The sequence below is a fragment of the Anopheles arabiensis genome, chromosome 2, assembly GCF_016920715.1.
Source record: "Anopheles arabiensis isolate DONGOLA chromosome 2, AaraD3, whole genome shotgun sequence".
NCBI lineage: Eukaryota > Metazoa > Arthropoda > Insecta > Diptera > Culicidae > Anopheles > Anopheles arabiensis.
Window position 1 is genome coordinate 41,219,863 of NC_053517.1, and position 21,958 is coordinate 41,241,820.

Below are 21,958 nucleotides of genomic sequence, written 5' to 3' on the forward strand. Positions count from 1 at the left end.
AATTGATAAAACAAAGTTTACAAAAATGTCATTCTCTGTGCGTCAATGATTCCCATAAAAGTGAGGATTGGATTCGAGAATCACATTTAGTGAAAAAGTAATGAATAATAAAAGGTCTGTAGCTTATTCCTCAAAACAATGATGTAATTTTGATAATGTAATAATAATGTGGATGCGTCCGCCATTGAGGCAAGGATAACGGACTGGCAGACTCAGACACTCCTGAGGTAAGCCAAGACCGCAAAGCGGTTGTAGCACCGGTGACTACGCCAAACAGGATAAGCTGAATTTTTGATCTGCAATGAGTCATGTGTAAGTGAATCACAAGATCCCCACAGATTACATACAATTTGCGAATGCTTTGCGATTTATGATTATAATCCAGATCGTATGTGACGAGTAGTTTTCTAGATATACTATGAACTATGAACCTGTGAGAAACTCATGGCAGACAGTTAGTTCAGTTTAACTGTTGGTTTTATTAGTTAATAGTGAAATATTAGACATTAGAGTCTCTATGTAAATTACGTTCGGATAGAGTGGACACGGTGTGATATTTATTACGCATAGTGTTGGGTGCAATTTGAAAGCCCTGGGATTGTATCATGATTTGTCGGAATATCAGCAAATGTTAAATTATCAACAGAATATCAACAGAAAAAACGGGCGTAACTACATTGAGCTTACGGAACTACAATGAGCTTGTAGCATCACATTAAACGTAAGGAGCTACATTGCACATTTGGAGTTACATTGAGCCTTCAATTTTCATTTCTAATTGAGCAGGCGAGAATGCCTTTTCAAGACGAACACTACTTTACGCGACACTACTTGCATCTAACGATCGTATAGCTGTTTTTTGAAGGAACATTCCACAAAAGCAGTTAATCAATAAGAGGAAAATAATTTGAATGATTACACCACCGTAGCACAAATTGCAGAAATGATCGTTTACCGTTTACCGTTGAAAAGATCGTCCTTCACAAAACGCTAAATTAATCACAAACACACATGACGCACACATTATGTTCATCATTCAACGCTATGTATTTACGTAATATATAAGGGTTTTTTTCTGATAGATTGTGTATACGAGTACAAGTGGAAGGTGTAATAATTTTTCATGCGTTCGCGCATCCTACTTTGCGTGTAACAGTAGATTTGTATAGCTGGAAATATGTCTCTTCCTCCACTCTTCCTCCCATACAGCCACCACGTTCATCTTTCTTTTACAATCAAACAAGGGTAAACAGTATTCATTAATCTATGGAACGTTACAGGTTTTACATTAGAATGTACCACACTCCTCTCCCTCCTCATCGTCCTCCTACTGCACACTAAAGTAAGCCTGCAAATTGCAAATAAATAATGTTCTATCGAGTGAGGATAGCAAAGAAAACTGAAATTATTCATCACCTAGCACGGCAACAGCACATATCCATCAACGAGCAAAGCATTCGATTGCTCTATTACCCTACACTAATTACCCTTTAGGTAGGGCTTTACCCCTTTCTGCCACGTGTGACTTCTGCCCCTTGATCAACCTTCGCGTTTCGTTATTGCTTTGCAACTTTCTACAGCGAACCGTTCCCTTCCATAACATCCTTATGCTTTCACAGCAGCTGGCTGCACACAGCAATCGCATAGTTGTACACACACACACACACACATTCTGCGATTGTTCCCTTTTCCCGGTATTTACCAATCAAAATAATGCACATATATAATCATTGCAATAATCTCTATCCCACACGCATGTTGAAACGATGTCGTTTGTAAGGATTCGATCACCTTACACTCTACTCTGCCCAGCACGGGATTCCGGAAGGCGGCAGGGTTTGCGGCCAAAGCTAAACATCACAGTTCCGTTCAACCCCTCACCTAGCGTAACACACCGCGTTGCGATAAAGCGATCATAGTAGTCTTGTTTATCCTGTTGAGTATAACGGATTTACGACACAAATCGTTCTACCCCCTGTCGCTTCGTCGTTCGTCGTGCTGAGCAATATTTGTTACAATATTCACATTCCGGCTTACATCATCAGTACCTCTCTCTCTCTTGCTCTCCCTCCTCTTTTTCTCATGCCTGCATCATCCTTGTGAAAAACTAACAAAAGCTTTGAAACTAAGAAACCTACACCTAACGTAACTTACCTTTAGAGCGTTATGATAACATTTGCAGTTGAAATCATCAATCTAGTAATAGCATCTGTTTTCCGTGGATCAACTAACTTTCTACTCTGTCCATTGCTGCTTTACGGCGTAAAAAGCATATATAACTTCCATTATTCAACAACTGTACCGGTTCACGTGAATCCTCCATAAGGTGTCTTCTACAACTGCCCCCTCCACATTGCCGCCGACCGCCACACATTCCACCCAACACATTCTTTTGTCGAGCGGTCATTACATATCCTACACAATATACATATTTATCTGAGCGAATTTGCATTACATTTCACATTATCTACCACCGCATATTAGAGGGAATAAGTTACTGGCTTACGCACATACACACAGTAATGAACAATCAACAACGTGGGCAAGCAGCAGCAGCAGCTGCAGTATGCGGTTTTGCTAAAATTTTCCTGTTTTAAATTACAATACGCTTACTTAGTTCTGTTCTGCTTTCTGGACCTTTTTGTTTTGTTAAGTGTTTTTTTTTTTTGTTAAGTGCTAATGGATTAACATTCATCTTATGCTGGTTAAATATAGGTTTGTTTGCGTGCCATACGTAACGTTTCGTGTCTCATAATTGGTAGCTAGTTTTCACCCTAAAGTTTGTATTTTAGTGTTAATTGATCTATTGTGATATATACCATTCCGAGCATACGTTTAATGCGGAATTCTGCTGGTTTATCTTTGTTTTTTTTCTGTTCTTCTTTTTGTTATCATTGAAAGCGACTGTCACTAAAGCTTCACATACTGAGCCGTTGATGGAACATTCAAGTTTATTCTTCTTAAAACCAGTACCTTTTGTAGAAGGTACTTTAAGGGGAAGAAAAAGCAAGGTTATTGTTTGTATTTCAATCGACATACAGCAAAAAAATGGGCAATTTTCAGAATCACTGAATGATTGGCCTCAAATTTGCAGCTTATCGTTGCTTATCCAACGGGATAACATTTCAATACTCAGCATCCATTGTTAAAGTGGAATGCATTGGAATAAAATATAATTTCTGGTTCGCTGCATATGCACGAGAATTTTCCCATACCAGCGCTAACGGAACGAACGGACAACCTGTACGGGTTTGCCCTCAACAGTACGATCAGCGAAACCCTGAAACGGTGTGATGTTTTAAAGTGCACTTTCGATAAAAGTAAAACACAAAAGTAGGGGACAAATTATCACATTAGCATCAATCAACCGTTGCCAGTTCAGTTCTTTGCCACGCCTTGGCCCGGGCTCTTTAATCTAGTGCTGTGACACTGTTCGGAAATGTCGGCCATTTACGTGCCCTTCTACAGTTGGAAGAAGTGTACTATTTCTACTAGGAAAAGGAACACACACACACTGATAGTTCGATGCATTAAAACTCTCCTAATTGTTTAACGTAAAACGGGAGAAGAAAGTGATGTTTCGAAAATGCTTGCCGCGGTTGTAAAGAGAACCCACACGCAAAAGAAAACTTACTTCGACTCGCATTGGCCGAATCTGTACGGTTTTCTTTGGGACAAAAATAAGCAACTGCAATATGCTAACAAACCATCACCTACCGATCTGGGTTGGCATCAGCAGCAGTAATAACGCACGCAACAGTGTGTTCTTAATTGGCGAACAGATTTTGCTGGGTGGCATCGCTTTCGAACTCGGTCCACGCGTTGTTCAGCTCCATGAATATCATCTTAGCCATACTCTCGTTCTCCGTACCGGTGTGCTGAAAAGGACGAAGCGTTGCGATTGCAATTGTACTCCTTGTGTTACGGAAGGTCAGGCGGAAGCAAGTTTTGGGCAAATGGCGCATTTGACCTACCTTGTCGGGGTGTACAGCGAGACACGCCTTGCGGTAAATTTTCTTCACATCCGCTGCCGACACCAGCTGATGCATTTCACACTTTGTCCACTTAGCGCCGGGCCAGAGCACGGTATGCACGGTGCACAGTAGCGCGCGGATGTTGTTCTTCTTACCTTCGGTCTAAAAGAGTGGCAGAAAGGGAAAGAGATGCACATACCGACTCAATAACAATAAGCACAATTAGATCAATGCGGTTTACTACTCACCCATTCCATCAGCTTCACCCGCTCGGGATCCATCTCCCGCACCAACTCCTCCTTGCGCATATCGTTCATCGTTCGCGGCCCCTGGTTTTTGGTGCTGCCGAACGAATAGCCCTGCTGGCCAAGAATGTCACCGAATATGTCACCCGATCGACCACCGCCAACACCAGCCCCTGGTGCGTCCTTCGCACTGCCGTTGCTTCCATTCTTCGGTGGTTCGAAGTGCGATCGGCTGTAGTCGGGGCGCGACTGCGCTTGGCTGGGATCGTTCGGACTGCGCATTTGATGGTTGGGTGTTGAGGGTGCCCTCGGCGAGGGGTTTGCCGTGCTCGCCCCGCTGAACTGGTGCGTCGGGCTGGAGAACTGCGTCGAGCGTGGGCTCGGCGTCGTTCCCGGTTTGCCACCCCAACCGGCAGCGCTCGCGCCGGCACTAATGCCGCCGCCCAAACCGGCCGCCAGGTTGCCAATATCCGCGAACGGATCTTTCGACGCAGCGGTGGCCGCTGGGGCGGGTTGCGAGGGTGCGCCCGCTGGGGCGGCACTGTTGTAGATGGATTGTGGCGCGACCCCGGCGAACGCATCGAAGCCAAAGCTGTTGTTCGCATTGCTTGCCGAAGCATCGGACTGGCCGGCACCGTTGGTGAAGGGAGCAGCACCACTGGCCGGTTGGGCCACCCCACCGAAGTGGTCAAAGTTTAGATTCAGCCCGCTTAAATCACTGCTGGACTTGGTGGTGGGAAGCGTGCTGCCCGTTGGCGCTCCCGCATCATCCAGCGTTCCGAATATGTCATCCAGTACGGCTGAGGAGGTCGGCGTACTTCTCACACCGGAGCCAGCGAATGCTCCGCCTTTCACGACCGGGGGTGACAGCCCTCCAAGCAAATCGTACGTTTCTTCAATCTTCGGAACCGGGGCTGGCGACTCTTCCGGTGCCGGTCGTCCTTGACTAGATTTGTTTAGGTTCAAAAGGTCAGCCTCACGTTCCTCGGCCGCTGCCAGCACGGGTGGAGTACCGGACGATCCCCTGCGCGGTATGTCGTCGCCTAGCACTCGATGCATCGGTTGCGGCGATGGTGGTGCCGGTCGTGGAGGAGGTGGCTTTTGTGGTGCGGTGGATTCGCCTGCAGTTGCCCTCGCTGAGCTGCTCGGTTTGGTGACGAAATTATCAACGTTCTCCTCATACTCCAGCTGGGACGCGAACAGCGTGCGGGGATCGCGCGATGCCTTCGGCGTTCGCCACGGCGGCTGCGTAGCCGGCGGCCGTTCCGAGTCGCCCACGAAAACGCTGAGCGCGACGCTGAACTTCTGCGGCACGTGCTCCAGATCCGGCACCTCGTCCAGCTCCGCCCGATCGTAGTTGATCAGCGTTTCCTCCTCGGGTATGAAGCCGGTGTGGAACTGCAGCTGGCATATCTTCAGACCCTGCGGCCGGCCCATCCCACCGAGGGCGTTGCGTGCATGATACAGGCTGATCGTAACGTCGCCACAGACCGTCACGTTCATCGCGAGCGCAATCTTACCCTCGGAGGTGTGGTACAGCCGCATCCGCTCGTAATCCTGCAGCGTGCAGAAGACGGTCCGGTCGGCCGTGGCCACCTCGACGTACATCCGGCAGCCATCGCGCGCTTTGGTCATGCGCGGCACGGGCGTGACGGCAAGCGACACCAGCGTGACCGGCTTGTAGTGCGGCAGATGCGGCACCGAGCGCACGATGTCGCCGAGATAGTAGAGGTAGCGCAGCTCCGACGGTCGCATATTCGGTGGCGTTCGCTTGATGGCAAACATTTGCATTGCATCCTCCGGCTCCGTCACCAGCGAGGCGTACACGAGCAGTGCGCACACCACCGTTGCGGCCAGCGCACGGCCACCGTCCGGGCTCTGCACGATGACGACCGTTTTCGGATCCGCGCTCAGGAACCCGTAAATGTCCTCCACCAGCGAGTACAGCCCGGTCAGTACCGGCGCCTTGCCACCTTGCTGCGGAGCAGGCGCGTAGATAAACCCTGCATCCACCGTGCGGACTGGCGGCGGCAGTCGGGGGCAGCCGTTACGCCCGACGAGATTGTACACGCTCAGCTTCGTCGGCTGGTAGCGACTGTCCAGGAACAGCTTCACGTCGTCGATGTTGTTCGTGCGGTACGCCGACTCGATGCCCTCCGACGGGCAGGGCATCACGATGATGCGCTGCGTAATGTAGCTCATGTCCAGATCCGTGCGCACGATGCTCTGCTGCACCGTTTGCATCACCTTCGAGGAGGTGTCTTTAAGATTTTTCAGAAAGCTTCCCGCCCCGCCCTTGATGGAGGAGAACAGCCCACCGCCTCCAGTCGCCGGTGGGGCCGCCGGCTGGCTAAACTGTTGCGCCGGGGGCGTGGGATAGGGCGACGGTACGGAGTGCAGCGGTGGCGCGTTCGCGTGCCCCATGCGCACCGGATCCGGTGGCCGCTGGGGGTACTTGTTCCGGAGGCTGCCGTCGCTCGACACCGGCACCGGGCCGCCGGGCGGGCACACGGGTCTGGGCGGTGCCGGCCGGTCCGGTACCAGCCCACCGTTCGGTCGGCTGTGGCTCGGGCTCGGTGCCGGCGTCATTCCCGTCGGCGGAGAGTTGAGCGGTTTGCCCAGCAGGCCGAGCGGTGCCTTCAGGGGCCACCCCTTCGTCTCGGCAATGGCCGCCAGCCGCTCCAGCACCGTGGCCGTATCGAAGCGCTGGTGCGGATCGACCTGCAAGCAGCCGCGAATCACGTCGCTGAAGCACGCGTACCGCGCATCGTTCGCGGGAATGGTGTAGTTAGCGTTGATGATGCGCAGCTTGGCCGAGTCCTCGAACGGGTGCTTGCGGTAGCAGAGACAGTACAGGATGCAGCCGAGCGCCCACACGTCCATCTTGATGCCGATCGGATAGTTGGCCCAGGTGTCGAGCTGCTCCGGCGCACGGTACATCGGGGTCGTGCAGCGCGTGAGCGCATCCTCGAGCGTGTCGCGCTGTTGCGCGTTCCACGTTACGTCCGGCGCGTAGCTGTCAGTCGAGGCGGACCCAAAGTCGCACAGTTTCAACAGCCCATCACTTCCGATGAGAAAGTTTTCAATCTAAAAGGATCAAAAGGGTACAGAATTGTGAGGCGTTAGATAAGTTATACTTAAATTTAAAATTAACGACGCCAATGTTTCCTACCAACCTTTATGTCCCGATGGTTGATCGGTTTCGGCTGGCTGTGCAGATGGGCGACGGCTTTGGTCGCCTGATAGAACACCCGCAGCACCGTCTCCGGGGCCAGGTCCTGCTCGAGACAGTCGTACAGCGAGCCACCCTTGCACAGTTCCGACACGAGCAGATACTCCGCCCGCCGCTGCGAGTTCGCGCTTTGCGTCCGGTCGATGAAGGTGGCCGCAACGAACTTTACCACATTCGGGTGGCCGGACACCTGCTTGTGGAAGTTGATCTCGCGTATGATGTTGTTGCACTCCTCCTTGTCCGTGCCGAGCAGACGCTTCAGCGCGTACTCCGTGTTGGACTGCACATCCTGCGCCACGTACACGTACGCAAAGCCACCTACGGTCGCAGTAAAAGATACGCAGGAATTAGATAATCACGGGTAGCAAGACTCTGGTGCGATTCGTTCGTTCGCGCCACCGCCCCCCTTTATTTCCCCACAGCCTGTGTTGCTCCAACGTCCTGGCGTGACCTTTGGATGGAGGAGCAGGACGAGAAACGATCCATTCGACACCTACAGACGCCCACACGCCACAGTGTCCTTTGGGTTGCGCTTGACATTTGCTGCGCGCTGGACAAAGGACGGCATCAGACGGTCGATGGAGCGAGTGGGGGAGGGTAATTCGATACACTCGAAAGCTGATTCCGGGATGAGTAACAGCTGCTGCTGCTGCAGCCTGCATTGCCACCCCGCACTATCACTGTTCGCCGTTATCCAGCAGCGATAACGATAAACGCGCCCTGTAAGCCACTTTACGCAGCGAAACACTAACCTTCCGCTATAACGCGCTTGATACGCAGCTTCACGTTCGCCACCTCCACCGTCTGGCCGACGAAATCGTTGTCCAGCCCGTTCGTAGGTGTCGCATTGAAGTAGTTTATGGCCGATTTCAGGAATTCGCTCATCTTGCCCACTTGCACAACGGCCCCGTTCTTATTTATCAGCGCTGGTGCCCTCGGTTACCCTGTTCCGCAGCTTCCGCTGCAGTCGTTCTGCTTCCGCTGCGTGAGTGTGTTCGTTCTCACTGGCTAGATCCTAATCGCGAAACACCCCCTTTCATAGAACGAACGGGATTCTTGTTTCTTTCTTCCCGATAATCACACAACGACGACGACGACGACGACGACCAGTGCCTCGAAAAGTCATCACCCACTTGCGCTTGTATTGTGTTGCGGCGCTCGTGCATTGGTGTGTGTGCACGCACTGTCAAATGCCGTTTTCACCACAAGCTGTCCCGCACAACATGGGGAGGGTGTTTGACGTTCGAATATCGCTGCATCTCGCTCATTTCCTCTACCCTTCCTTACTCCCTTTCTCTACATCCTTACGTAAACAAACTTGGTGGTTGACTAAATTTAATGTGTGCAATTTTGTTCAATTATTTGCATCGGAGTCGATGACAGTTTAGTATTAATGTAATTGAATTGATGGATAAGGAATAGGAAAGCTGCGCAACGCATAGGACCTCAATTCAAAGAGGCATACGTCAGGAAAAAATCAGCGTCAGGAAAAGATCTGGGGATGAAACCAGATAACACATCCGGCGGCTGGTCAGTTTGATACAAAATGCATGATCTTAAGCATTACATTAACAAGGTGTGGTATTTTTCATCTTGCAGGTAATCATTTTGCCACAAATGCATGGTGCTGTACCGGGTACTTTGCAAGTCGTAGGTATGTTGTAATCATTACACAGTGCTACAGTGTACGCTCATCCTGATGTATTAATTTGCTATTTTTAGGCCACCACTTAGGGCCGTGTCTGTGCTCCATCGGATGCGATTTTATCCGAAGGCCTGTCAAAATTTTATATGGAATTTGACAGATAACGTCGGACGTGCGATTTCGTCGTACGACGGAATAAAAAAAATTGATTTCGTCGGACGCCGCATCCGATGTTATTTGTCAAACTATATGTGTGGTGTTTTGAAGGAACAACCACAAACTAATTTTTCATAATCGTTAAACTATTAAAATCATCAAATATTCGCAATATGAATCGAAAAAGCGTCGGACAGCACGTGCGATAAAATCGCATGCGATGAAGCACAGACACGGCCCTTAAGGCCACCACAAACATCGGTGTATGCATAACACGCCTTTATGCACCTGAATACATATTGACGGACAATTGAATACATCGATAGTACAATTCAAAATTGAACCGAAGTATACGCGCCAATATGCTCCATAAGCCTTCAGGATATGAAGTATAAATAATTATAAAGATGTGTGTACTTGTAAAATAGGTGCAAGACCTGGCCTAAACTCGATGCACCAATCATTCGGGTCAACACGAACACTTTGATAGCGACTCTGACTGCAACCTCGGATTCGATTCGTTTCCCATTGGCACGCACCCGTCACCACGTCCAGAGTGTTTGATACGCGGAAACTCGCAGTGAGTTCGGTAGTTGAATCAAGTGGGCGATACAGCCAGGGGTGGAAGGAGGCATCCATCCCAAGTGCCACAAATCCACTAAACGACCACTAAACGGCTTCTAAACGACTCAAGTTCTCTACCTAAACGGAATATAGAAAGACTTCGTTTAGCAGACGGCAAACGACTCATGCATTCTAAAAATAGCGAAAAAGCTGGTGGCGCTCTCTGTTGGTGGGATACCCCAACTAGTTGAGCTTCATCGCTTGGAGGAGAGCTTTCTCATTTCCTCTGTACTGTTGTATGGTTTCGCATTGAAGTTATGCATCGCTAGAACTAGAACGGCGATACGATTGTTTAAATACTAAACTCCAACGGAAAACCACCAGCACTGAGGCATGTGAGATTTGAGTAATGGTCGTTGGTGTTGATACCTATATGTCTGACCACACGACCATTCCTATAGATTTTTGCTCAGAAAGTTATAAGGCTATATAGGTCATGATAAGATGAAACTTGTCGAAACACATTTCAAGAAAAGGATAGCAATATAATGATGAGTTGTAATACGCCATCTATTGATCAAACCAATGAAGCTGTGGAGCTTTCATTATTTTTCTATGGATATTCAATTTTCCAGTCGTTTAAGATTAATCTGTGGCGCTTGGGTAAAGTCTGTGACTGCGGAAAATGATAGTTTTGGGGAAAAAATATGTAGTTTTTGCCTGTACGGCTCGGAAAATGGTGTGCCCGTCGGACATTGATATCATGGCAATGTTGCTTGTTGTCTTGAAAGAGCAAAAATGATAACAGTTCCAAGTGGGAAAATCTTCCGGAATCTTGGTATGGAAAGAAATCCGGAACCTATTATATGTATTGAAATATCACATATTACTTTCATACAAGCAGTGGAGTATGATGATCATGCATGAAACATGTATTTTTTTTTACTTATTTGAGTTCGACGTATACCTACGCTTGTTTGATATACCTTCGTGACCATCAAATGGCAAGGCACGCGAATGGCCTCGTCAAAACTAGCATGAAATAAGTACATTAATAAAAGCGCCTTTTAAAATTCAATACCTCCTTTACGCGATTTCCTCAACGTCAAGATCACCCACAAATGAAGAATGTTCATAAAAAGCCACCAGCGGATCAGCTGATGCGAAGGCGGAACATGTATGAGCAAGAGAGACGGCGGAGCGCAGATGGTAATATGGTACACACATGAAATGTAGGAGCCCGTGGGTTCAATGAGAGGGGGGGGGAGGTGTTGGAGTGTATTTATTTTTTTGGCTATTTAATTTTGCCCACCAACACAATCACACACCAGCGCGAACTTTTTGGCGGCCATCTTGAACCCTCAAAAACCCTCACAACGACTTACAAAAACAATCGCCAGCGAGGGAAAATCACCCCGATTTCGAGCGTTGGTGAGCACACGAAAACCGGGTTTTGGCCTGCGGGCGATACAATTTCGTACGATCACTTTGACAACTGTCGGAAAGGAGGGGGGCGGACTTTGACAGCTGATTTTGATGTAATCGTCACAAGTGAAATTCATTGCTCGGGCAAAAAAGAAAATTGTGATCTCTCGCCAGACAAACTTGCCCACTTTCTGTTTGTGTTTTGTTCCTAGCCCTAGCCCTAGCCCAGACTGCTACATTGTTAAAAGTGCTTCTATCCCTCGAGCTCAGTGCATCCGAATAGTAGTATGTCGCACCAAACTGGCATCAAGGGTAGGTATTCCCCCTTTGGACGGAAAATGAATCAATCATCGTCGCCGCCCCAAACCGGGGGATGCATCATCTCCCCTTTGTACCCCCGACAACGCGGAGACCGCACCAGCTAGGACAATGGTTAATCACTTTTTTTCCTTTACCCCCACAGCAAACGCCGAGCTTCTGAAGTTCTTTGGCAAATGCAAAGACGGAAAAACCCGGGTTCTGAAAGTTTCTATTGAAAATGGTAAAAATGCGACCTATTTTTGCGTTATTTTGTTGACAAAAAATTTAATCTATGAAATATATCTGTTTGTTTATTTTTTCCCCCGTCTTCAGAGGAGCTCCGGCTGGTAAGCCACAGTGATGTGAAGCGAGACTGGGAGAAAGACTACGATACGTTGGTGAGACCGCTGATCGAGGAGAGCACGCCGTGCTACATTCTTTACAGGTAATCGGCACTGGTGACCATCAAAGCAAGCAAACATTCCAAAAATCCTTGTTCGTTAAACCCGTAGATTGGACTACAAAATCCCCACCGGGTACGCATGGCTGCTGATGAGCTGGGTGCCGGAATCGGCCACCGTGCGACAGAAAATGCTGTACGCTTCGACGAAGGCGACGCTCAAGCTGGAGTTCGGCTCCGGCCACATCAAGGAGGAGCTGAACGCGACGTCCAAGGAGGAGACGACGCTGCAGGGCTACCAGAAGCACAAGGTGGACTTTAACACGCCCGCTCCGCTGACCAGCCGGGAGGAGGAGCTGGCCGAGCTGCGCAAAACCGAGGTGAAGACAGATTTCGGCATCGACACCAAGCAGCAGACGCTCGGCGGCATCAACTGTCCGATCGCGGACGCGGTCGCCCAAGCGCTGCACGATATGCGCCGCGGCGGCTACAACTATCTGCAGTTTCGCATCGATCTCGAGGAGGAAAAGATACACCTGGTGAAGGCGGACAACATCGAGCTGACCGGGCTGCCGGCCCAAATACCGACCGACCACGCCCGCTACCATCTGTACATCTTCAAGCACCACCACGAGGGCAACTATCTCGAGAGCGTGGTGTTCGTGTACTCGATGCCCGGGTACAGCTGCTCGATCCGCGAGCGCATGATGTACTCCAGCTGCAAGGGCCCGTTTTCGGCGACGATCGAAAAGCACGGCATACAGGTGGCGAAAAAGCTCGAGATCGATAATGGTGCCGAGCTGACCGAGGAGTTCCTGCACGAGGAGCTGCATCCGCGCAAGCTGAACCTTCGGCCACAGTTCTCCAAACCGAAGGGACCGCCTAGCCGCGGTGCTAAAAGACTGACCAAACCACAGGCTGTTGAGTAAGGCGGAGGTGGCGGAGGTTGCGTGGAAGTGGACTATGATGCCGATGCTAACGGTCCATTGACAGAGCCGCGACCACACACTTTGTGAGCGCAAACTTCCACGCTTCCAACCCCATAACATTGCGCAGGTGCTAGTAGCTAGGATCATCCGACCTGCCGACGCACCCCCACCTTTTCATCGCATTTCGCATCGCATTGTGGCAATACACTATTATGTGTGTTTTTGTTTTTTTGTGTTGTCTGTGTAGAAAATAACTTATTAAACCCCATTTTACGTAGTTCAAAAATGTGCAAAAATAACAACGAACCAAGAGTACCGATCGCGACACCCCCTACAAAAAGGAGACGAACGCAATGAAGCCGAAACCGAACCGATTTTCCGACGGGACGACCGTTACACTACAACCGTTGTACAGTATCAAAAGTATTATAAAGTTCAGGCGCAAGAGGCAAGCAAATGTTTGGGATGGGAATTAAACAAGGCAAGTGAAAATTACGAAATTGTCTCCCTCGAATTTCTCGTTACAAAACAAATACCAAATGAACGGCGTGTATCGACTGCTGGGTGGGGTAGCGTCCAAGAAACAAGCCGCTAAGCCGCGACAAGTATACGGGCATACCGTCGTTAAACGTGCAGCCATCGCTTACAGGGAAGGCATCATCATACTCATCATGGGTTAAAATTGTACGATTTTAGGTTCGATAGCTCCGTAGCGAGCGCTTTGACGGTTTGAATGTCCGCGTTAGTATTTTGGAGAAAAAAAACTGCATCGTATCGTATCGTAGAATGGCTATAAATTATGAGTTGTAAGGCGTGCTTTTACCACAAGCAACTACTTATTCTGCCGTTTGCAAATGCCAGCTCAAACCTATCCAATCAAACCCCTTCATTAACAATCGAACTGAATAAAATATTATATTTTTCAAGAAACGAATATGTTTTTGCTTGTGATTTTTATCGTAAATAATTAACGTTCTAATAATTAAATTTGACCCGTGAATTTTCTAAAGTTTTTATAGGAAATTAAGCCAAGAAAAGGTTCTGGTAGATAATTCTACGAACAACCCCATGAACGATCGTTACCATGGCAATGCACAAATTGTATGTTTTGCCTTTTAAGAAACGTTGACCTTGAACCAGTCCAGAAGAACGCAAACAAACAAACAAACTGTTGATCTCTGGAGTAGTGATGTGCTTTTTGAAGCGCACCCACGACTCCGATCCGACTCCGGCTATTGTTAGTCCGATTACGAGTCCGGCAAAATGGGAACCACTAGTTCTACCCGAAGTCGCAGTTGTCCGGATTCATCCGGAGTCGTCCAGAGTCACCCGGAGTCGTCCAGAGTCACCCGGAGTCGTCCGGAGTCCACACGAAAAGGAGTTGGTCGGAGTCAACAGGAGCCGTCCGGTGCAATGTGCTTGTGATAACGAATTTTATTTCGTTGTGTTTTTTGTCTTTCACTTTGCGCGTGCGCTTCATATACAAGTCTTGGTTGCAAAGGCCGAATCCGGACCACTCCTGGACGACTTCGGGTGACTCCGGACGACTCCGGACGACTCCGAACGACTCCGCATGACTCCGGACGACTCAGAACGACTCCTGCCGACTCCGAACGACTCCGCATGACTCCGGACGACTCAGAACGACTCCGAACGACTCCGAACGACTTCTAACCACTCCGAACAACTCCGAACGACTCGGGATATTTTCGATTCCAAACGACTCCGGTCGTCTCCGAATGACTCAGGACGACTCTGAACGACTCCGAACGACTTCTAACGACTCCGAACCACTCCGAACGACTCAGAACGGCTCCGTACGACTCTGGATGCCTTCGATTCCCAACGACTCCAGACGACTCCGAACGACTCCGAACCTCTCCGAACGACTCCGAACGACTCCGAACGACTCCAAACGACTCCAAACGACTCCGACCGACTCCGAACGACTCCAAACGACTCCGGGTGGCTCGGTATGCCTTCGATTCCCAAAGACTCCGAACGACTCCAAATGACTCCGAACGACTCCAAATGACTCCGAACGACTCCAAACAACTCCGGATAATGCTGGGCGGACCTACCTTCCGGAGTCGGTGCCGAAATTATCGGAGTCGGATCGGAGTCGACTCCGGATTTTTGCCAATTTTACCCATCACTACTCTGAATAATCTAGGTGTCAAAGGAAATGCCAGCAGACGTGTTGCCAGAAACAAAAATGGCGCGCAAAGTGTAGAACGTGTTTATGTTGCGTTGCTCGTCCCGCAAACGATGGAATCAGAATTTGAAGGCTTTTCCAGTGGTAAGGCTGCTGCCGTTTTATCACGAAAACAACGGATTGAAACCCTACCGTACTTACAGGCAGTGAAATATTGACCAAACATGCCGATCGGTGGCGTAAGGTGAGCTTCGGTGTGCCGGTTTTCGACCGGCTTACGGGTGGCGGTATCGGTGCCCGGGGAATCTTCGAGCTGGCGGGTGATCCGGGATCGGGCAAAACACAGATCGCACTAAAGCTAGCACTGACGGCCCAGCGCACCGTGCCGAACTCCTGCGTGGTGTACATCTGCACCGAGCATAGGTTTCCTTCGCGCAGGCTACTACAGATGGAGGCAGAATACAAACGCCAGCAGAGTGCGGATGATGCCGTCCGGGACCATAACTTTGTGGACCACATACTGGTGGAGCACGTATGGTGTGTGGTATGTTCGGCAACCCATATCTTCGTTGTGCGTTATGTGTGCGACCGTTTTCAATTCATCTCGCCTTCTTCCTTTTCTAGCCTACCCTGATGGCCTGTTTGTTCGATCGCCTGCCCAAGCTGCTGGAAAGCACAAAAATCAGTGTGCTCATCATCGATTCCATCGCGAGCCCATTCGTGGAGGAAAGGGACTACATTTCGCGGGCGGAAACCTTCCGCTCGATAGTGCACCGGCTGCACCAGCTGCAGGAGCGGCACAACTTTGCCATCTGCGTAACGAACCAGGTCCGTTCGGTGATCGACTCTTCCACGCTGGACGACCAGCGGAACGTTCCGGCGCTGGGGCTCGCCTGGAGTACGCTGGTGCACACGCGCTTGCAGCTTTCCCGCACCACGCTAAGCTCGAACGATCGACGCTGCACGGTTGTGTTTGGACCATCGGCCCCACCGAAGCATGGCTTCTATCAGATCGACGAGTCGGGACCGGTGGACACCGAAGCCCTTCGAGTATCAATGAGCTGAGTAAGAAACAACACCCACACATGTTTTGCAGCTTTTCTATTACACACCTCTCACTAGTGGTGTTCCAGCTTTATTATTGTTCATAGGAGATAGATGTCGTGATCGGGCCCATCCGTGCCGAATATACCTAGTATCAGTAGAGTATGAGCGATCGCGCGAGTTCACCTCTTTTTTTTGTTGCGGAAACGGTGAGATCTTTTCTGCCATACACACACACATACACCAATTACAATCAATTTTCTTCGACCAAATACGATAAAAAGTAGAGAGTATATAGGTTTGATTGTTAACAGTACAGTACATAAACAGTATTCGTTTAGTAAATGCGCCTAAACCAGTTTCCTCCTAAACAGATTCCTAAATAGCGATAACATTCACCTTTGGCAAATATGTTTAGAGAGTTTTACAATCCGTGTAAGCATCAGAGCACAATGGACAACTGTGTGTGTGTGTGCGTTTTGTGTTGCGGTTGGTTTTGCTAACGTTTGTTTCTTTTTTTTCTCTTAATAATTTAAACATTTTTTTCCCTAAACTAAGCACATGTTTCTACCGATGGTTGAGTCTTTTTTTTTAATCTTGATCTTCCGCTTAAAATGCTGCTCCCATGCGCGCTAATCATAATTCAACTAGTCTCTAGTCTCTGTAATCGTATGTTTTAAAACATTTCTCACTAGTTTTTGTTTGTCTTTCTTGTTTACGAACCGGTGGTGGGTAATGTCGTTTTTAAAACGTTGATATTTCATTTCTTCAACAACACGTTAGAGTAATAGTAGTGGTAAGTTAGTAAATAGCAGTTTAGTAATTAGTGGTTAGCGTTAGTAATTGGGTGTAATTATAGCAATAGTGTTGTTTTTACTTTTTCGTAAAAAGGTAACTCAATTACCAATCATGCACAGGGGGCGCGTGGCAGAAGGCTTCCGCTTCCGCTGCTAGTGAAATTAGATTGTCTTAGTAGTACCATTACACAGCAGGATAGACGACACACGGGTTGTTTACTGTGGAAACATTTTAGTAGTTTTTTTTCTTCTTCTTCTTGTGTGTTTCGCTACTATTACGACTAACGCTATTTACACATCACATTATGTAGAATACCCGATAGACATTGTTTTCCTTTTTTATTTTGCGTCTACTGTTCCGTGAGCAGATGCGTAACAATCCGCAGCAGAAACACAACAGGCTGACGACTACTGCTATTTTGCTTTTCTCCTCCGTGCTTGCTAACACTTGCGCAAGCAAATTATTCTATTGGAAAGCAATTACTTTGTTTAATGCTTTGCTACTATTTCAGCTACCACGGTAAAACCCAATTCGTGGAGTAATGGTTTTTTTCCTAAAAAGCACTAACATGATGGTTTGCAGAAAACCCCAAAATCATAATTTATTAAATTTGCCACTATAGTGGATATATTTATGCGTAGCGGGCTCCTGGGCGAACGCCGGGGGTGGTTTGCTGTGGGAGGAAAATGGTCTGGCTTTATCGTCAAACTATCATGCTACACAGAAACAACACCGCACGGATGCCGCCGGAAAAGTATGCTTCTTCTCGGTCGATGTGTGAACCGTGAATATGTTGTGTTTATCTCATAAAAGCGTTTTAGAAACGCGCAATACAAAAAAAAAACAAAATCGGAACCGTTAAAAGCAGGCAAAAGTTAATTTATCACAGGCGTATCTTTTCGTCCGGAAAATATTCGAAGTCCCTTGACGGATGTCTGAAAAATGACGGGACATTTGTTAGAAGGAGCAACATCGGTAGTGTGGTGTGTGCGGTGGCAGTAGTGAGCAGTTGGAAGAAGAGAAATGCGTAATTAAAATGGGGATAACATTATTCTTTATGAAATGTACAATGCAATGCTATCGGCTCGTCGAGCGCATGCTTTCTTTTCTTAGCTCAACGTGTTCCTTATTGTTGATGCAGCACAATGTAGCACAATTTGCATTCCATACTATTGATGAGAGATTTGCGCGTACTAGAATACACACTACAGCGAACTAGCGATTGAATAATGACACAAACAATATACACATGACTTGCTACTGATCAGCAGCTTCGCCCTGCTACGGAACATACAATAAAAGAACAAAACGGAACGATGCAATTTATGTTTGGCACGATTAACTACACGATCTACTACCATGTTCTACTATTGGGAGCTTTTCTTCAATTTCGAACCGTGTTGATGCTCGTCTGATGGAAAAAAGGAACTTCAATCCGATTGTTTACGATCACTTGTTTTGTTACCGCTAGCCAATGAGGGTTTAAATTTGCGTCTTCCTTTTACTAACCAACCCCACATCGAAGCTTGTCAGAAATGTAGAAAAGCTCTATAAGAGTACGACTATATAAATCCAATACAGAGCGCAGCCGGGCGCTGCTGCCCCCATTTTGTATGTATATATTTTTTTAATTTTCACACTATTTTACACCCAAAACACAGAAACATTTGGCTTTAACAAACTTTTGTACACTGCCCTGCTGTGACTCCATGCGCAGCTGATAAGCTCTCGGAGTGAACATGATTTTGCGATGAATGTGATAATGTGATGCTGAAATTCAAAACTGCTATTCTATTTCAAATCTAGAAGCAACGAAAGTATCTCTTCAAACGATAGCGCAAAACGAACGAAGGCGTTGTAATGTTACGATTAAACGGCGAATGTCAACTGTCCAACTGTTCATATCAACAATTACAGAAAAAACGGGCAAGCACAGCATCTATTCTATCTATAGAAAAGCAGCATTACAAAAATCAGTATGAACTACAAATCGGGCGCACAGTGTTCCCATTGTTTTTTTTTTTTTTTTGTTAGATAACGAGAACAGCATAAGTAAAACCATACGACACGAGGCGGCACTTGCGGAAGATGGCGCCAACGATGATGCGGATGATGTAGTGTTGCCAAACAACACTACATCATCCTTGCTCCCGCTGACGCCGCCGTCGCCGCCACCCGTCAGCTAATGCTAGTTGTGTCTAAGCTAGTCTAGTAATTCAACTTTACGCCAAAGAGGTTAGGAATTGACTTTACCTTCTTCTTTGAGCCGTTCAGACAGTCTTTGTACATATCGGAACGCAGGAAGCGCGAGTAGGAGTCACTCTTCATCAGATAAAACACGTGGTCGGCCGCTACATCGAAGCACCAGCGGCTCGGCTGGGCCGCCCCCTCCTTCACGACGTCGCGGGCCAGCTCGAGCGATTTCGAGTCGATGTTGACCGGGCAGGCGGCGTCCGGCGCAAGGTACTCGTTCCAGATTGCCTGGGCGGCCTCCTTGATCTGGGACTGGGGCAGCGCCTTCATGTCCTGTATCGCTTCCCAGAATCTACAAAGAAATCAACAACAACAAAAAAGCCCGTAAAATCCATGTGAGCTCTGGTACTGGAATGGCTTAGTGCTTTGACTATTACTTCAAATTTTCACCACTAAATTCTTTGTCCAAAAACTTGGTAAACTGCTCGCGTCCGATCGGATCGTTCAGTAGTTCCCGCAAGCTAAAGCCCCACCGTTTGACGCGCTTCATCGGAATGTCTTTGCTGAAAGTACACGGACAGCGTGGTGGTGGTGGTTAGTGGACCTCTCCATGTATCTCCAGCTCCAGTATGCAGGCCCTGCAATACGTACCCCAGTTTTTCCGCGTCCCAAAATTCGGTATTATCCGTCTGCCATGGATTGGGATGGTCGGGCGCGGATAGAAAGTAGTCAAACTCGCTATACTGCTCATAGTACGAGATATACCTGTGGAAGGGGAAAAGAAATTTATCAGCACCAAACCCTCTGCCCACCACTGGACCACGGCATTTACGTACGATTCGGCCACCTTGGAGACTTTGATTGTGCGACGGTCGAGCTTCTGCTTGAGCAGGGCGATCGTTTTGGCCATCGTTTCCGCCGGATTGCTGTGGGCGGCGGTACCGGCCGACCCCGACCCGAGCGACGAGGCGCCTTTCCGGTACGCCTTCTTAATGTCCATCTCGGTCGTGTTGACGCAACCGGGCATCGGCCGGTGCACGTCCCAGAACGCGCGCTCCTGCGAGTCCAGCACCTTGCGCTCGAGCTTGTCGCGCTTCTTGTCCACCTTGCTCTGCGCCTCGGCCTGCATGAAGATGAACTCCCACTTGCGGGAGAACATCTTCTGCAGCTTGGCCAGATTTTCCGCCTCGTAGTCGGCGAGCTCGAGCCGCGTCTTGTTCTGCATCGTGCGCTTGCAGAGATAGATGGCGTAGTCGGTGTTTTCCGGCTCCCAGAAGTTGGACGGCCAGAAGTAGGGCGTCTGGAAGCGGTAGAACGTGCCGTCGTTGCGCACCGTCAGCTGATGGTCGTCGATCGGGAAGAGATAGCCGTGGGACGCGAGCAGGTGCGCCAGGTGCAGCGCCTCGCTAATGTCGTCCACCGTCAGGTTCGCCATGATCCACTGGATCAGATCGGCCCCGGTAAACACGGACGGCACCTTGCTCATGAACGCCTTGACCGTGCGCACCGACACGCCGCTGCCCTCGGTTTGCATCCGCTCCACGATGGCTTCCATCTTTTTGTACACGAGTATGTTGGGCGCATCCTGGCCGGGGGGAAGGATCTGCTGCACCATATGGCTGCTGCTGTTGGCCATCGTGCCCGGGCTGAAGCTTACTACCGTGTTGCACGGGCCGGCCGTGGTGCTTCCTGCCGCACTGGACGATTTGGCCGCTGGAAGATGGCCGGAGGTGGTGCTGCCACTGCCACCGGAGCAGCCGGAGTACATGTTTTTCGCAAGTTTTTCCTTCTCTATGTCGACGCTTTTCTTCGTGACCATCCTTCGGCTACCTGGGCGCTGAGTGACTGGAGACAGCTATTCTAGTGTTATGGTGCGGGAGAGATGTGCTCGTAGAGGATGGCCTGTGCGCTGCTTCCCTACGTTGCTCGTACGATAATTGCGTGTAGCCTAAGTTGATGGAGTAGAACAACCCAACAACAACAACAAAAAAGCAAATTACAGTTCCGTCTTAAACGATTGTACTGCAGAACAGTTAACACAACACGAAACCATCACTCCACACCCAAAATTTTCGCCCAAACAACCTTGATGCGCATCAATCCAACGAACCTGGTACACCACCACCACCACCACTATCACCTTTGCGTTGTTGCTGCGTAATGCTCCCTTTGGCAGGCAGGAACGAACCGATTACCCCGCGCGCGCGTTTGTGTTTATGTGGGGTGCCTTTTTGCCCCGTTCTAGCAGTACAACCGGGTATCGTGCGGGTCAGTTCCGCGTAAACGATGGCCAGCCGAACAGTGCACCAGCATGGCTGCAACCCATTTTATTCGACGCCAGTTCGTGCGTAGCACCACGCAATCCGCCAGCAAGGACCAAGCCCTCCACACCTATCCTAGGACGACAACGGGTGAACTGTGGCCCGTGGTTGGAGTGCAAAAATGAAAATGGCAATTTTCGTACGACTTGCTCTCTCCGTAGACTGCTCTCACTCTTTCTGCTCTTTGTGAGCAAGGACATGGTCGTCCAAGCAATATCGTTCGGTACGGGGATTTGAGATTTCGTCCTTTTTTGAGTGGAATTTTCCGTGAAAACCGTGAGCGAGAGTACATTTTCCGTGAGATTTCGAAAGCAATGAGAGAAAGAGAGTTTAAAAAAAAATGAACAGGATACTACCGAATGTCATGGCATACTTTCCTCGGGCGAATGTAGCGTGTGCGCTCATTTGCTGATAGCAACACGTTTCGCATGTTTTCTCTTTCTATCTGTCTCTCTCCCTCTCTCAACGAGGCTAATGAAATGAAATCTAATAAGTATTATTAATGTGCTAAAATTGGATGGAAGAAATTGGAAGGAATCTCCAGCAACCATAACATTAGGCCTTCCTGTCTCTTCTC

General features: G+C 48.8%; 4 protein-coding genes across 4 annotated transcripts; 2 read left to right on the plus strand and 2 right to left on the minus strand.

The window, feature by feature from the left end:
• Positions 1–1,028: 1,028 nt before the first annotated feature.
• Positions 1,029–8,600, minus strand: LOC120898850 (cyclin-G-associated kinase). Its single transcript, XM_040305261.1, has 5 exons — positions 8,204–8,600; positions 7,396–7,769; positions 4,223–7,306; positions 3,975–4,136; positions 1,029–3,878 (listed from the first exon to the last, which is right to left on the minus strand). Exons 1-5 carry the CDS (start codon positions 8,334–8,336, stop codon positions 3,768–3,770), a joined length of 3,864 nt encoding a protein of 1,287 aa, XP_040161195.1. The 5' UTR covers positions 8,337–8,600; the 3' UTR covers positions 1,029–3,767.
• A 2,719-nt stretch (positions 8,601–11,319) lies between these two features.
• LOC120895978 (twinfilin) lies at positions 11,320–13,804 on the plus strand. Its single transcript, XM_040299746.1, has 4 exons — positions 11,320–11,553; positions 11,705–11,782; positions 11,875–11,986; positions 12,054–13,804. The coding sequence occupies exons 1-4, from the start codon at positions 11,529–11,531 to the stop codon at positions 12,868–12,870; spliced, it is 1,032 nt and encodes a 343-aa protein (XP_040155680.1). The 5' UTR covers positions 11,320–11,528; the 3' UTR covers positions 12,871–13,804.
• A 1,271-nt stretch (positions 13,805–15,075) lies between these two features.
• Positions 15,076–17,725, plus strand: LOC120898024 (DNA repair protein XRCC3). Its single transcript, XM_040303330.1, has 3 exons — positions 15,076–15,169; positions 15,229–15,569; positions 15,650–17,725. The coding sequence occupies exons 1-3, from the start codon at positions 15,139–15,141 to the stop codon at positions 16,088–16,090; spliced, it is 813 nt and encodes a 270-aa protein (XP_040159264.1). The 5' UTR covers positions 15,076–15,138; the 3' UTR covers positions 16,091–17,725.
• LOC120898018 (regulator of G-protein signaling 7-like) lies at positions 16,623–21,748 on the minus strand. The gene is made up of 6 exons (XM_040303323.1): positions 21,171–21,748; positions 19,897–21,008; positions 19,712–19,825; positions 19,498–19,623; positions 19,121–19,412; positions 16,623–17,802 (listed from the first exon to the last, which is right to left on the minus strand). The coding sequence occupies exons 2-6, from the start codon at positions 20,877–20,879 to the stop codon at positions 17,743–17,745; spliced, it is 1,575 nt and encodes a 524-aa protein (XP_040159257.1). The 5' UTR covers positions 20,880–21,008; positions 21,171–21,748; the 3' UTR covers positions 16,623–17,742.
• Between the last annotated feature and the right edge of the window lie 210 nt (positions 21,749–21,958).

Coding starts and splice junctions, on each gene's coding strand:
- LOC120895978 (XM_040299746.1), top strand. CDS start 11,529: ATGTCGCACCAAACTGGCATCAAGG. Junction 11,783..11,874: donor GAAAGTTTCTATTGAAAATG/GTAAAAATGCGA, acceptor CCCCGTCTTCAG/AGGAGCTCCGGCTGGTAAGC. Junction 11,987..12,053: donor CCGTGCTACATTCTTTACAG/GTAATCGGCACT, acceptor TTAAACCCGTAG/ATTGGACTACAAAATCCCCA.
- LOC120898024 (XM_040303330.1), top strand. CDS start 15,139: ATGGAATCAGAATTTGAAGGCTTTTCCAGTG. Junction 15,170..15,228: donor ATTTGAAGGCTTTTCCAGTG/GTAAGGCTGCTG, acceptor CCGTACTTACAG/GCAGTGAAATATTGACCAAA. Junction 15,570..15,649: donor TGGAGCACGTATGGTGTGTG/GTATGTTCGGCA, acceptor TTCCTTTTCTAG/CCTACCCTGATGGCCTGTTT.
- LOC120898018 (XM_040303323.1), bottom strand. CDS start 20,879: ATGGTCACGAAGAAAAGCGTCGACATAGAGAAGGAAAAACTTGCGAAA. Junction 19,826..19,896: donor GTCTCCAAGGTGGCCGAATC/GTACGTAAATGC, acceptor CCCCTTCCACAG/GTATATCTCGTACTATGAGC. Junction 19,624..19,711: donor TGGGACGCGGAAAAACTGGG/GTACGTATTGCA, acceptor GTGTACTTTCAG/CAAAGACATTCCGATGAAGC.
- LOC120898850 (XM_040305261.1), bottom strand. CDS start 8,336: ATGAGCGAATTCCTGAAATCGGCCATAAACTACTTCAATGCGACACCT. Junction 7,770..8,203: donor CAAGCGCGTTATAGCGGAAG/GTTAGTGTTTCG, acceptor CTGCGACCGTAG/GTGGCTTTGCGTACGTGTAC. Junction 7,307..7,395: donor TCAACCATCGGGACATAAAG/GTTGGTAGGAAA, acceptor TGATCCTTTTAG/ATTGAAAACTTTCTCATCGG.